This window comes from Acartia tonsa, chromosome 10 (assembly GCF_053477335.1).
Source record: "Acartia tonsa isolate MP-2025a chromosome 10, ASM5347733v1, whole genome shotgun sequence".
Taxonomy (NCBI): domain Eukaryota; kingdom Metazoa; phylum Arthropoda; class Copepoda; order Calanoida; family Acartiidae; genus Acartia; species Acartia tonsa.
Genome location: NC_137269.1, coordinates 34,157,350 through 34,173,039, shown reverse-complemented (window position 1 = coordinate 34,173,039; position 15,690 = coordinate 34,157,350). Strand labels below are relative to the sequence as shown.

The 15,690-nt window shown below is 30.5% G+C and overlaps 1 protein-coding gene across 5 annotated transcripts in view; it reads right to left on the bottom strand.

The window, feature by feature from the left end:
- The window catches only part of LOC145329948 (sodium-independent sulfate anion transporter-like), a 161,094-nt gene that overhangs the window by 25,909 nt on the left and 119,495 nt on the right, over positions 1–15,690 (bottom strand). Inside the window, exons 1-2 of one of the 5 annotated variants that reach the window (XM_080174437.1) lie at positions 9,306–9,394; positions 8,856–9,008 (exon numbers count right to left, since the gene is read on the bottom strand). The exons of 3 other annotated variants lie outside the window; for them this stretch is intronic. In XM_080174437.1, coding sequence (XP_080030563.1) covers positions 8,856–8,889 — 34 coding nt within the window. In that variant the 5' untranslated portion in view covers positions 8,890–9,008; positions 9,306–9,394. Of the gene's footprint in view, positions 1–8,855; positions 9,011–9,305; positions 9,395–15,690 lie in introns of those variants that run through there. One more of the 5 variants, XM_080174436.1, reaches the window with a different exon arrangement.

Here is a 15,690-nt window from a genome sequence, read left to right as displayed (position 1 = left end):
AACAGAAAATTGGGCTCAATACCAGCTGAGTATCCACGAATTCCCCAATAGTAGCTGAGTATCCGCGCATATTTCCCAAAAGTAGTTGAATATCCACACTTTTCCCCTGTGGTAGTTGAATATCCACAAAAGTTTAATATTGGTATTTTCATTATATCCTTTATATTGCTGATTCTTATGACAATAAAGCACATTTATGCAACTCACTTTTGTTCATTATTTTAAATTAATTATTTAAAGAAAAATCTTGTTTTGTATTTAGTTATTTATGGACAAAAAATATGTATTGACATTACCTGCTAAATTTATTTTTATTTATATAAATGCTGAGCTACTAATATAAGTTACAAAATCCAATAGTAGTTGAGTATCCACACATTTTCCCAATGGTAGCTGAGTATCCCGAAATGACCCCAATAGTAGCTGAATATCCACGTGGATACTCAGCTGGTATTGAGCCGAAAATTGTAATGTATCTTGTAAATTTGAAGTGTGAAGAACCATAACCTAAAATGGTGAAGTGTGAAGAAGGCTAACCCGGGCTAGTGTCCTTCACATGAGCCCTGATTCATATTAACTAAAGTTAATATTTAAATAATAATATATACATTTTTCTATGTAATTATAGGTGTCTTCAGGGCGCCCTAAGTACCCTCTAGAGTGACTTTAGACTACCATATGGTGTGTGTGTGTGTGTTATAAATGATGATTTCGTTCGTGGTGAAAAACATTAAGAAAATTTTCTTCAGAATCAATATCCCCCCCGCCCCCCCCCCCCTAACACAAACACCACATAGTATGTGACGCATAATGAAAGGGAAAGTGGTGGGGGCCATGTATCTATCTATCAACAAACAACAATCAATAAAATAGGGGAAGCAACAACAAATAATCATCAATACATTAGAGGAGAGGGGGATGATATATTAAAGGAAAAAGCAGGGTAAGTGAGGGTTGAAGTATTAATATTAATAATAAAATGCTTCAGATAGGGGGAGGGCTTTCTAATGTCTATGAAGTCACTGTAATAATTTCGGTTCAGAAAGTCCGCCATATATAGGGTTAATATGTAAATGCTAGCGAGGGAGGAAGGGAAAAGGCAATGGTGATTAAAATTGATCTCCACCTCTAATAGCTGGTAATTATAAAGGGGAAAGGAAGGGTTGTAGATTAATTTAATCGCCAATAATATAATCCATAATTACTATAATAAATGTTTGCACTCCTTGCATCTTGCTTTGGAGTTGATATGGTTAGGTGTAAATGGGACAGAAAAATAGCATAAAACCACTAATCCAAGGGCTATATTGAAAGCTTTCAAAGGAGAACTTAAACAGTATAGTGTTTAACGATATCTTAACTAACAAACAAAAAAACTTATTACTTCAGATAATTGGATGATGTTGGTCAAATGTCGACATTAAAATCAGATCAAGTATATGTTATGTCGTTGTTATGTACGAAATGGCCACTTTTGGTCAAAGGAATATAGGCTTCTTAAATATTCAAAAAAATAGCAAGTCGATATTAAATCAGATACGACTACTTTCTATTAAAGCCGGCCATATTGTCGATATAAACGATGTAATATCAGTTTCGATAGGAATATATTGTAAGAAAAAATATGTCATCGACACTTTTCCAATATGATACTGTCAGCATAATACTTTTGGGTTTAACAAACAACTTCATATTTACAAAGGTTTTGCTACTTAAGATATCCATATTTCTTTTTCATTCAAAGATAAACTTAGTCTTAACAAGGACACGTATTTTCATGATATATGCAAAAGTTTATGAAAGTAAAGTTTTTTATAAAGTAAGAAAATTATAATTGTATTTTTATATTTTTTTTCGATTAGATCGAATATAAAACATGAAAATAAGTAGTTTATGTTAAGGTTTTGCTTTGTTTTTTAAAAAAAACAAAGATTAGAAGTTGCATGAAGACGAACGTATATACCCTAATAATAGAAGGGCTACGCTACTACAGGCCCAATATGTGGGTATATCTATGTATATACTTCATGGTTCTTAAAGGATATCACAACTAAGGATAAATTAATGTAAATGATAAACAAAATTACACTTTCCATAGATTTTAAGAATTGGTTAAAAAGTGTGGACACTGCTAGCTTATACTAACCAATCAAGTTTTGAATAAAGCACCCAAAGTTTTGAAGTTAACAAATAACAGAACTCTTTAGTCAGGGGACATTGGGCTGGAAATAAAACAGAGGTGGATTCTTTAAAAAAAATTTGCCCCACTAATCGCTTAATGGGGCAAAATTGTTTTCGTGAAAATCCACCAAAATCACATTAAAAATCTACAAAAATTAAACAAAATCATAGAAGGGTTTTTAACATAAGATTTTATTTAATTTTTGTAGATTTTTTGTGTGATTTTGGAGGATTTTGGAGGATTTTTCACGAAAACATTTTTGCCCAACTAAGCGATTAGTGGGGCAATTTTTTTTTAAGAATCTACCTCAGTTTTATTTCCAGCCCAATGTCCCCTGCCTCCCTGAAACAATGTTTTTCTATCTTTTCGTGCAATATTACTTTATTAATTTTGACAAAACAAGCTTTTAAACAACGTTTTACAATGAAGCAAAATATTGCATTATAGCAAACCATTAAAATCAGCAAAACTATTAAAATCAGCAAAACCATTAAAATCGTAAGTTAGGTTATGATTTTAAGGGTTTAAGAAGGGCCATTGCACTGATAAGCAAGGTTTTATAAACATGCTCTCTTATTCGTTGGCTTCAAAACTTAGAGTACTTTTTAATAATCTTGATTGAATTGTGTCCAAACTTTTATACCAAAAACAGAAAATTTGTTTATCAACATTGGGGATATACATACATATAGTGTTAATAAATCATTTAATGTCATAACTCAGTAACCCCTAATCAAAAAAATCAGTTTAATAAAGTAACAGGATGTTTGTTTGTGTGTCTGTTTGTCTGTACCGAAGGATCTCGCTAACCGCTGAACCGATCGGGTCCTCCTTAACAGGGTAGCTTCTCATAGGTCCCGGGAAGGTTTATAAACCACCCCCCCCTTAAATTTTTTTCATTCCTTCCCCCAATTTTTTTTACATTTTAGAGGCCTCTAGGGGCAATTGAGTAGCTTCAAAACAAAAAAATGCTGTTTTTTTGGCACATAAATTTTTATCTATTTTTGATGATCTATAAAAAGTTGGGCGGGTCGCATTTTCTGATAGATAATAATTTTGGCTCATTTTTACATGAATTTGTAGCAGTAGCAAAGCTACTCCCAAACTTGCATATGACTGTGTAAGTCTGTTTCATATCAAATTAGTAATTTCAAGGGAGGGTCGAAGGGACAGTCTACTGTTTTCTATTTTGTTGGCTTTTAAAAGGTGCAGCAATTCAATCTATTTTAAGTTTTGCTCCCCCTCCTAGAGAGACTAAAAAATAAGCCATGTGACGTCATAAAAAATTAAGGATTATCAATCTCTTTTTTTAGAGATTTTCTTAATACCACAAAGAGCCTAATGATTAATTACTGTATAATTAAATGTAATTATAAATATAAATTATTAATCAGATTTTATATTTTTTCAAATATTGTGATTTGTTATTAAGCTATAAATTCAGCCCTGGAGGGATTAAATTATTCTTGCATTACCTATCCCTGTAAATTATTTTCTAAAAAGACTACTAGTTTTAAAAATTTGTTTAAATTTAATTTGAAACACTTCATGGCAAATTTTTTTATTATTATCATCTAAAATGCAAGTATTTAAAACTTAAACTAGTTGGGCACTCTAAAGTTATTGATATTGTTGGAGAGGTGTGTAGTACAGCCACATCCCCCTCCCCCTTTTCCATTATTTTGGCAAACGGATATCCTAACTCCCCTCAGACGTCCACTCAAAGAAAACTACAAAGTGAATATAATGTTTAAGGAAACAGTGCCTAATAAAAAATGACGTCATACAATACAAATGACCAATTTTAGGCCAGCATACATTTAAATTGACTAAAGGTAAAATGTATACTGGCCTACCATTGTTCAATTGTATTGTATGACTTCATATTTTATTAAGTACTATAAGCTGCTTCATGCTTAAGCTATCAAATTAGAGAAAGTTTATTAGACCAAATCATTATGTAATACCAAATTAACAATTTTTAATTGTAATTAAAAATGAATAAATTATATCATATATCTAATTTTCAGAATGTTTCAGTAAATTGTTTACAAAATCTGTCTGTTAAAATGGATAAAACCAGTGGTGGTGTACACGGTTTTAAAAGAGAAGCACACTCAAAAATTTGTATAGCCAAATCGAGGATGGTGTATTACATTCCTAACAAAACGGGTTTCGTTACGTTATTTTCACAGTAGCTTTTGATAGATTATTTTGGGTTCGGATAGGTAAATGTTTAGGGGGCTAGAAATAGAAGAAAAGCTGCTGTGAAAATACGACAAAACCCGCTACTTTTTTATGATCATTTTCTTTTCTTTAAATGTATTTTTATAATTCTAGGGCCTGAATGTACATCCGTATGTCTTACCAAAACTATAGGCATTGAGCAAAATAACTAGAATATCGTAAGCGTAGCATCTATATAATTATAAGTATCAGCACCTTTGTTTTATTTAATAATTTCTTTCTTTATAAACGTTGTTATTCATTTTTAAAAGGTACAATTAAATAGAATTATAATTTGAAAAAATTACATATAAATGAAAATCTGCAAATCATTTAATCAACAGATATTGTGATATAAATAAACGAGGATAAATAAGTACACATGTAAATAAACAATAATTGCTTTCCCCAATAAGCCGATCAAGTACTGAAAACTCCCTCCCTTATTTTTGAAATAAAAAGAAAAGGGGGAAAGATATTTTTTCTTCTATGATTAACCCCTGCGAAATAACCTATCCCTGCATGGACTACACTTGCGGCGCCCTAATCCCGCGGGGCTAGTCAGTACCTAATATAAACTAACATAACCTATCCTAAAGTAATCAACAAAAAAAACTACTTTAAACCTTCCCCCTTCCCATTTTTAAATTTATTTGATGGAGGAGAGAGAGAAGGTTTTTTGTGATAAACTAGAAATTTTGATAGGTACTTTGATTTTTGAAGATATTTTCAATAAATCAAAGAATAATTATAATACATTCCTAATAGATTTGTCATTTGTTTACAAACATTTTAAAATAGGAGTAACAATAAGATGTTTAGAACATGCCATGCGTGTAAAAATACGCAAATAAAAAAATACTTTAATTCTAGGTATTTAATATTGAAATTCTACGTAATTTTTGTTTAAAAATAAGTATTTTATATTAAAAAATAAATTCATATAGCGCGCCTATTTTTGCTACATAGGATTCTTAAAATCAAGCATCATCAAATTTAATAAAATTTAAATACATTATAGAAATCATAATTTATATGTAAAACCATTTTGGACCATTGTTTTAAAGGTTTTGAGATACGCAATACGACTCTTTTCGTTTTAAATAGAAAGATTACAGAAAAAGTTATTATGGCATAATTTTTCAAGACTGTAAATTGAATAATTGATTTTAAACATAAAACAAGTACGACAACAAACATAAGTAGCAAACCACAAAATTGTTGGTTTTTAAAATGGATTTAAAAAGCAAAATTCCTACGATAGCCTAAAATTAGGTTTTCCTTTCCCCACCCCAGCCAAAGATATCTAAAGCATTATTTACGTTAAAGATGGACAATAATAGTAGATGCTCGACGGTCAGAGATATATTCACTAAAAATAACGAAACAAGGATGACAAAAATTAATCATGAGTGGATATCGGGAAAAAATTACTATAGAGCAGTGTCATGTATGTAAAATCAATTAACCTCTAAAAAAATGCCAGCCCTCTATGAGCATATTCAATCCCGATAATTTCAGCCGTCTATCCTGAATAAGAATAGAGAAAATCAAGAAAACCTAAAAATCTAGGAAACGATGTAGCACCCCAATTAATGAACAAATCTTTAAAAAACTTGGTGAAAATATGTAGAATATAAAATCAATTAACCCCTGAAAATTTAAGCCCTCTATCTTGAAAAGGAGTTGAGAAAAACACAAAAACTTTAAAATCTAGGTATCGATCTAGCACCCAAATAACAGACAGATGGACAAAACGATATATAGATTAGATGGGCATATGTCATAGAAATCTTCACTAAAAATTTCAGCTGTCTATCTTGTATAGGAGCCAAGAAAATCACGTTTATCCCATAGCGTTACGGACGGACAAAGTAAATTATAGAGTAGCTTAGCTACTAAAAGTCTTTACAAAAAAGTGAACACAGTAATAGTGTCTGACTGATTATGACGTAACAAAAAAATTAGCCAATGAGAGGCCACTATAAATTTTACCATTGGTCAATAACGGCCTCTCATTGGCTAATTTTTTTTGTTACGTTATAATCAGTCAGACACTATTACTGTGTTCTAAAAAAGTTGAATTGTCTATTCCTAAATTAAAGAGTAGCTCCAATGGTGATAAAAAATTAATATAAAATATGGGCCACTGACAGCTAGGGGGATGAAAAACATATGCAGTGAGCATTTTCTTTTAACAAGAATGAATTCTTTCTGAACCCTAAAAGACATTTTAGAAACACACATTTAGGGGTTTGCAATCGAAATTGTACACATTAAAAGAAAAATTAGACCGTAAATTATTATGGTAACCAAAGTTTCATTAGCATATTTTCTCATACGATAACCTAAAAAATGTTATAAAATGTTGATTGGTTGGTTCACCAGCAGTGTCCAAACTTTTCAACAAATAATGTAAATACAGTGGAGGTTGATTTTGTTTACGATCAATAAGAGATTCACATGCTAATTTAATGTCCAATTGTCTTATTCCTTAAAGTCCATAATATTTTTGGATCAGATGAAAATTTAACCATCCATTAGAATCACATTTTATTGAGTTTGGCTTAAAGACAGATTAATATCCGCCTGATTAGAACCGATTCTCAGCCGATTGCATTCTATTACAGACGATTTTTCAAGAATATTAAAATAAAAATCATAATATTAATATAAGTTTTAGCAGCCCGGACGATAGTGGTTTTAATCTTAATAGTGGTTAGATTATCATTTTAATATCCGCGAAATCTGTTTATAATACGACGCGATAAATAATAATTCTTAGAGGCGAAGAAAGTAAGGAAACACAAGCCTTTAATGAAACGTTTTGCGTGTTCAAATTTTTCCATTCATCACAATCAACAAGTCAAAATTGTTTAAATTTTAATTTTAAAGAAACTATTATTTTTTTTCGTAATAATTTGAGACACAAAAAATGTCAAAAACATATGTATATATTCATGTACATGTTTTAATATAAACAAAGCGTATTAAGTAATCCCATTTCATAAAGTAGTAAAGTTTTTTTGCCTATCCTTTAATATGTCACCAAAAAAAGCGATTGATTTCATATTTATTTTAGGAACCGGATTGGTTTTAGGCTATTTTTCTGCCCAATTCAAGAAAAGTTCCTCATCATCAGCATACTTTTATATTCTAGCTACTTTGAATGAATAAAAAAAAGTATTGGTTTAAAACTTTTAAAGATCAATTAATAAACACGAAAGTCATTTTTGAAAATTTTCAGGACGGACATAACTATAAGTTAAGTTCTTTGAAAATATAATAAAAAAAACGTACATTTACTCTCTGACCATTAAACAATATTCTTTATCTATCTTTGTAACAAGGATGACAACATCCATAAAAGCAAAGCTCTGAAATGGAAGGACAAACGAACATTAACATTTGTAGAGTGTCAGAACTGAATAAACTGAATATTAATGGATAAGTTTATAGGTACAAAATTGTAAATAAATTTGTTGCAAAACTGATTAAATACATGATACTCTTTAAGGACATACTGACGTTTTTAGGACTTGATTATAGAGATGCTTTGCTTATCACATTGTATCTTGTTGTAATAGGAATCAGTATTTAAAGAATGAGATGAATAGGATAATTTTAACATGCAAAAATTTGGTGTAAAAAAGTAAAGATTTTTTTTAATGGACGTATGGCCTTTCTGGTAACAATTATAGAGTTGCTGCGCTTTCTAAGTCGTACCTAACTATTACAGGAATCTGCATACAAAGTTTAAAATCGATATGGCAATTCTAACCTGTTTTAATTAACGAAAAGAGCTGTAATGGACGGACGTAGAGACCTTTGGACTGATCCTAATTATAGAAAAGCTTCACTTTTAAAATACCTAAGTACCAAGTGATAATGTGTAAAGAGATTTGATAAATTTCACATTTGATCAAAAATATTTGACTAAACGAGCTCTGTCTATAATGTGCAGATTATGAACTAAAATTGGAATTATTTTTGCTTGGTCAGTTTTTCATGCTAAATGTTAATTAAATTATTGTGATATTTGTACTATTCGAAAATAAATTCTTAGTACATCAGTCTCAAAATCTTCTTGTGAAAAAATTTCATTCTCTATTATTTCAATTTGCATGTAAAAGTTTAAGATCATCTAACATTTTCCTTACAATGATTTCAACGGCGGTTCGGCAGCAGCTATCAGCCAGATGTAAACTTGCATATATTTGGCTGCTTATAAATTTTACTGTGTTGGTTTGATTTTTAGAAGTTATTATTTTTTTGTGGCTATTGGTAGCGGTTATCCAGTTCTATAATTTAGAGAAAATTTATGTCAGTTTTACCTACCAATTAGACATAAGAACAAATATACCATAATAAAGCTTCACTACAAAATAGGCTGACAGCTAAAGTAGATTATTGAATAGCCTCGCTGTAAAACATAAGAAATCTTTACCTATTTCTAGCTTCGTGTTATTATTAAACGACATTTTTCCTTTAAATTAATTTTCACTAATTTTTTAATTTTTTCAATGTTTTTTACTCGGATTATTTAACATTACTGTCAGCACAAGTCGCGCTATTTCCAAATGATTTGCTTGACGATTCTCTAAAAAAGAATAAATAATTGTTATGGGATTATCTGAGCAAGTTTTATTTTTGCAGAATTAATAAATAAATACATCAATTGGTTTGTTTATGTATTTTGTATTTGAAAAAAAAGTTAAAAATCTGTGTATATTTCTTGGAAATAAAAATAAAAATGTTACTATTACTAAACAGATTTTATTTTCACGGTGTTCTTTTTTTAATGATTTTCAAAAATGTTAATAAAGAGTTTTGAATAAGTATTGTTTTATATTTAAAATAATTACACTAGCTAAGATAAACCCAGAAGCCCCCAGACCTAAGGCCAAATAATAGTATGTCCGATCTCTTCAACTATCTTCTTCAAACTAACTCTCACTCAATTCCTTTATTTACAATCAAGTATCTTATTTCACCTGGAAAATTTACACAGCATTTTTATTTTCAAGTTTTGTCTTTTTTTCAAGTTTTCCCTTTTGCATGTGTTTACTTAAAAGTTCAATGTACATATCACCGTTCACTGGAAGCGACAATCATGAAGAAATAATTGCTTCCATGGTGCGCCCAAAGATGCAAAGATCCAAATGGCGGGAAGAAGGGTGATTATCCCCCCCCCCCCCTATACTCAAAAATGGGACTTTTACAAGTCAGGTTTTTTTTGTATGCGGAAATGTCGCTTCAAGTGAACTGTGTATTTGGATAAGGTTGATAAAAGATTTGAAATGGGTACATCACAAATATTCCATAAGTACGTCTTTTTTTACTAATTTAATAAGCGCGGCACACATATACCATCAGCATAGAAACAAGGACCAATATTTTTATTAGAAGCGTGGCTTGAATATTCATAACGATTCTTGTTATTTTGCCAATGATTTTTCTGACTGAACGATTCATAGTAAAATTTGAAGAAAAAAAACATCTTTAAGAATTATAGTAAAGAGTCATATATGGCTCAAACATAATTAAGAAGGCCCTCTATCTTTAGTTTTACCTTAGAAATTAGATCTTTTTATGGACAAGAATGTCCTTGTCAACACAGTAGTAAGGCTAAGAGCAAGAAGTACAGATATGGTTGGTTTTGGGTATTTAAATGACTTTGCCAAATTTTTGTTGTTTGAACGAGCTGAATAAAAACCATTTTTGTGAAAGGTTTTAAATAGTGGATCTTTTAATTAACATAATATAATTAGTTTTTTTATTGATAGAGGGGATATAAGACTGTAAATTTATTGCATAAACATACTCTTTCATTCGTTGGCCAAAAACAGAAGGTACTCTTACAGACAACAGACAGGGAAAAAGACAGACATGCTTTAAGCAAGTCATACATATAGACAAACATTTTAAATTCTATATTACTAGTGATTACGTTCCTAATGGCCTCTAAGGGCACTTAAGAAAGGGGGGAGGTTTTAAAAAGAAAATGTAAAAAAAAATTGAGTTTTGGGGGGATTTTTTAGGGTAGGTTTATATAAATATATATATAAAACTTCCCTGGACCTATAAAAGCCTCACTATAAAGTAGAACCATTTTGGATTAGTGGTTAGCGAGATTCTTTGCTACTAATATGCAGACAAACAGATCTATATTCTGTTATTTTTATATAAAGATAGAAATTAGCATAAAGAGAACAAACAAACACAATGTGCAAAATCAAGAGAAGCTTTGTAACTGATTTTAATCACATACAAATGGGATTTCTAAAGTGGATATTTCTCTGTACATATACAGTGTGGTGTTTGAGTAGATTAATAATTAATTAATCGTATATTACAGATTTACTCATCATTGTAATAAGAGAAAAGACGGTATAAAGAAGTAGAAGAATTTTAATAAGAGAAAGTTGAAAAAAATATATATACATCTTATAAAACTTTTAATTGTAAATTTTAGTCAAATTATAAAAATATCAAACAATTAATCAATTCATCTTCTTTATTTTCTCCCCTTAAAACAAATATCCTCTCACCCCTAAGTCCTAGTATATCCTGATTAAATTAAATTAAAAGGCCTCTAAACCTCTGAAGAAATTTTCAATCAACCCATCTCCTTGACTGTCTAATAAATAAATAGAAAACAATTGCTTCCTAACCATTAACCATGCAAAATATTTCAGACACTTTGGAGCAGCAGTCAAAAAAGTAAAGTGTGTGCACAGATATTTTTCATGGGGGTAGGAACCATTCTACTATGTGGGAAATTATTTTACGGAATCGGAATTGGATATAACCAAGCTTTTTAAAAAAGTAACCTATCTTTAAACCTCCTCTATATTGCAACTTTTTAGACCCCGTAACCCACTCTTAACCTAACCTAACCAAATAAACTTTACATGTACTTTTTAAAATTTAAATTTGTTTTGGGAAGGGATAAATACGGGTTGTTCTTTTATAACAATCAGGTGAAAATTGTATTTTCATATTATTTTAAAGATGCTTATATTTATAAGTTTCCTTTAAAAAAGTTTAGTTATTACCTAAATATTTTAGTGTAAAAATTAAGGCTGAACCACCTTTCTCCGTGCTAAAACAATTTTTATGGATTTGTGAAATGACTGAGAGAAATTAACCGGAAGCCACCCAAAATTTATGGTTGTTTGCAATTTCTAAATAGCAAGAGCCATTGTTTGATATAATTTAATTTGGTAATAATTAATGATACTTTTTTAGGTTATGTAATTTCCAAAACTATTTTAATGGCTTTGCAGGAAGCCTATTGGGGTTATTTATTAGAGGTGGTTTGATTTATTGTCCTGGCCATTCCTAAAGTCCCTCGAAAAAAGCATAAAACTTGCTAAGGGGGGGGGGGGTTAATGCAACCATCTCGTAATCAGTGAGCAAATGGCACTTAGAATTCGAATTTCGAATTACTTTTGCATGAGTAATCGTTGTTAGGTCTATTTTCCCTAAATTGAACAAAAAGTTGGAAAAGTAACGGCTGGCGGCTCAGCCGTTTAGCCGTTTTTTGCCTATTTTCAGGGTAAATCCATCATCAATTACGTAGGAATCAACTTTTTAAAACATATTTTTGATTTAATTCATGTTAAATGAAAGCAATAACCATTTTTAAAATTTCTAGTACCAACAGCTACCGTCTAGAACCGTTTGATAGCGTTTTGGAGTGGCAAAGAGTATTATGTGGAGGTAGGTTTCGTGACTAATTTCCACTATATAGATACAAAAAAATGGCAAAACGAATGAGCCGCCAGCCGTTAGCCGTTACTTTTTCACCTTTTTGTTCGATTTAGGGAAAGTAGACCTACCAAGGATTACTCATGCAAAATTCAAATTCTAAGTGCCATTTGCTCACTGATTACGAGATGGTTGCATTACCCCCCCCCCCCCCCCCCTTTGGTAATCAGTGGTAATCAAGATCCTGTATGAAAATCTTCAAAATCCATTTACACATAAAGACACACACACACACATCTAACTACTTTGTTACTTTTAATGTTGAAAGAGAAATATGGGGAAGGCTCTTTGGCAACATTTTGGTAAAAGATGTTGTTTTATGTGATACAACTATCCAATTCATCTGATTTTTGGAATACTGATTCCTAAGACAACATTTTATTATGTCATGAGCGAGCTTCTCTATAATAAAGCCCTGAAAATTTAGTCCTTAAACAGCATCCTTTAGTTAACAAGTTTTGCAACATTTTTACATAAAATTTTGTTAAAACTTATATATTTATAGTCTTATAGCTTCTCTTTTATGGATGTTGTCATATTTTTGCAAAGTTTCTCCAAAACAAGAGAAAGGACGAAGTTAATTAGAACATTGATTCAAATTTTTTAATTTACAAATTTGAAGTAGAATATTAAAATAGCAAAGAATTCCACTATTGCACTATTGATAAGTATTGAAATAAGTTTAAAAAGAAAATCACTTAGAGTATAGTTAAAGTTAGAACTAAGCTCTTAATAATTTGATGAAATATATTTTACACTTTCAATTTGACCGCATTTATTATCAGTGTGCTGTAAATAAAAATTACTTTTTGTATTGATTACAATTACAATCATGTTTGTTTGCTACGAAACTATACATTTGGTTCATTATAATTTACAACAAATATTGCATTTTCTCGTGTTGACGGACGCAGGGATATAACAATTATAGGGTATAGTCCTTTCTACGACATCCCTCCATAAGGAGCGATTCTTCGTATTTTTAAAATGGCTTTTTATAGGTTATTTTAGGTTAGGTTAGGTTATATTGTGTTAGGTGATTGCCCCACAGGGTTAGGTAATTGGCCCCGCAGGGTTAGAGCCCCCCGCAGGGACTAGAAATAGGAGAAAAGCTATTGTGAAAAATACAAAGAATCGCTCCTTATGGAGGGATGTCGTGGAAAGGACTATACCCCAATTATATAGTAGATTTGCTATTATAGTTTAGCTTTTCTAAAATATTTTAACAGACAAAGTACGTTATTGAGCAGCTATGACGCTTAAAATAATGTAATCATGGAATATTTGTGATAATTTGACACCAAAAACAAACAAAAAACTAATTATCAGAAACACTCATGGTCTAGGCATGGAATAATACTAAACTAAAGAAAAAAATAACCCCTAATGCCACTCCCCTCCCTTTTTTTCCACCGACTTTATGAAGAGCCTTTCCCCCTAGTTGTTATCTTGCCTCCGCCCGACTTTTTTTTTTCTCCACTGTCCCCCCTTTTTTTGAGTGATGTGTGATGAATTCGGATAAATGGAAAATTATTTGACAATTTTATCAAACATTTTTTATAAGGGTAAAAGTGGATACTAAAAAGCAATGATCCTCGAATCATTATAGATATCCTTTAAATTGATAGACAGACAAACTAACAGAATTACAAACCTACAAACAAATGTAGAAAAGACAGACATACAGACAATCAAACATAGAAATAAAGAAAAAAATGATAAACAAATAGACAAACAGACATACAAACTTACAGACTTATAGATAAACTAGCTGAATAAGAAAAAAAACCGACAAATAGACAGAAAACTGACAGAACAGCCGACAGAAAAAAAACCGACAAACAGATAGAAAAATAAAAAGCAGACAAAAAAAAAACAGAATGAATGACATAAAGACCAGAGAAACAAACAGACAAACAGAAAAAGACTAACTTACAAACAAAGAGAAGAAAAGAAAACTTACAAAGAACTTTACCCCTGATATGGAGACAATGATAACACTGCTTTTATTTACATAGATTCATTTCTCTGGGATAGTGTGGCCATAATCTAGCAAGCTTTTTCATGTTGATGTGGTTACAAAATAGCAAAACCTAAATTGCTTAGTTGATAAAAATATTTAGTTATCTAGTTATTGGTAGTGCTTTTGTATAGCATGGTTCATATACTTTTTTTACTTTTCCGATAACAATATCTGAAAATGCATTTTTATTACAGTGTGGCCATACATTAACAAGGGTTTATATAACATTATGTTAAAACGAAGATAAGTTGTGTCTCTCGAAAACTTTGATCTTCTAAAGACTTTTATAATCTATAAAAAAGTAAAGTATTTGTAGAAATCTCTATGTCTTAGGATAGTTTTAGGCTATTTCCTAGAGGTTAGGTATTACTCAACAAGTATGTATATAATGAGCTTACAAAATTAGGCTGAAATGAAAACTATTTTATAGATACACATTACACAAGGCTAGGGAAGAAAAGATCTATAGACTACTTTTCTAAAAACAAGTTGTTTTGTGTCCAGTGTCATTAATGAAACTGTATTCATCAAGTTAGGGGCGTAAAGTGCTAAAATATTTGAGGAATATCAGATAATCAGGTATCTAAAGGGGTAAGAAAATGGCCAATAAATAAATGTTCAACCCCGATGACAGTACACAAAATTACCCTTTTTGTAGATTACAATTAGTGTTTGAAACAATAGGAAACTCAACTAAACTAACCAACTAATTAAAGTGCATTAAAATTCCCAAAGTTCTTTGGCAAGCAAATAAGAAAACGTTATCATGAAACTTTGAGGTCTAGCGTAATAAACAGCACATTGTCCCCTCCCTCCTGGCCAGATAATTATTTTAAAATCCTACTAGGGACCTTTACATAGCTTCTCTGAATATTATCAAAATTCTCAAAAATCATTGAATACCTGCCACTATTAAGTTTATTCAAATATGGCAAATTGTAAAAAGCACTCCATCCCCCTTGCTACGCTTATGACTTAGTGGTATATATTATATACATAAACTACATATGTAAAAATAAAAGATAAGATAATTAGGTTGTATCTTTTTAGGTGTTTCTTTACAAAATATAAAATTCCAAAAAGCTATTATTATAAAAATGTTATTTTTTACATGCTAATTTTCTTACAACAATGCATTATTTGTTTTAGTGAAAACACTTATGGCACGCTTTTTCATACAAAGTATTCAAACACATAAACATCCAGCAAACAAAAATACATCCATGTTGCTATCTCCATAAATTAGTGTTTTGATAAAAACACCTCTTTTATTTGTGTTGGAAAATGGAAGATTGAAAATAGAGTAAATTTTAGAGTATCACCTCAAGACAATTTTTTTTAATCAAAAGAAATACTTAAGAGTAAGACTATAAATCAATCTCCTACCCAACTTTATGAGTAACATTTTTTTAGTGTTAGTTTTAAATTATTGGAAGGAAGAGTATGGCTTAGATTATCAAAATCGCCATTTTGTTGCAATAAAAGA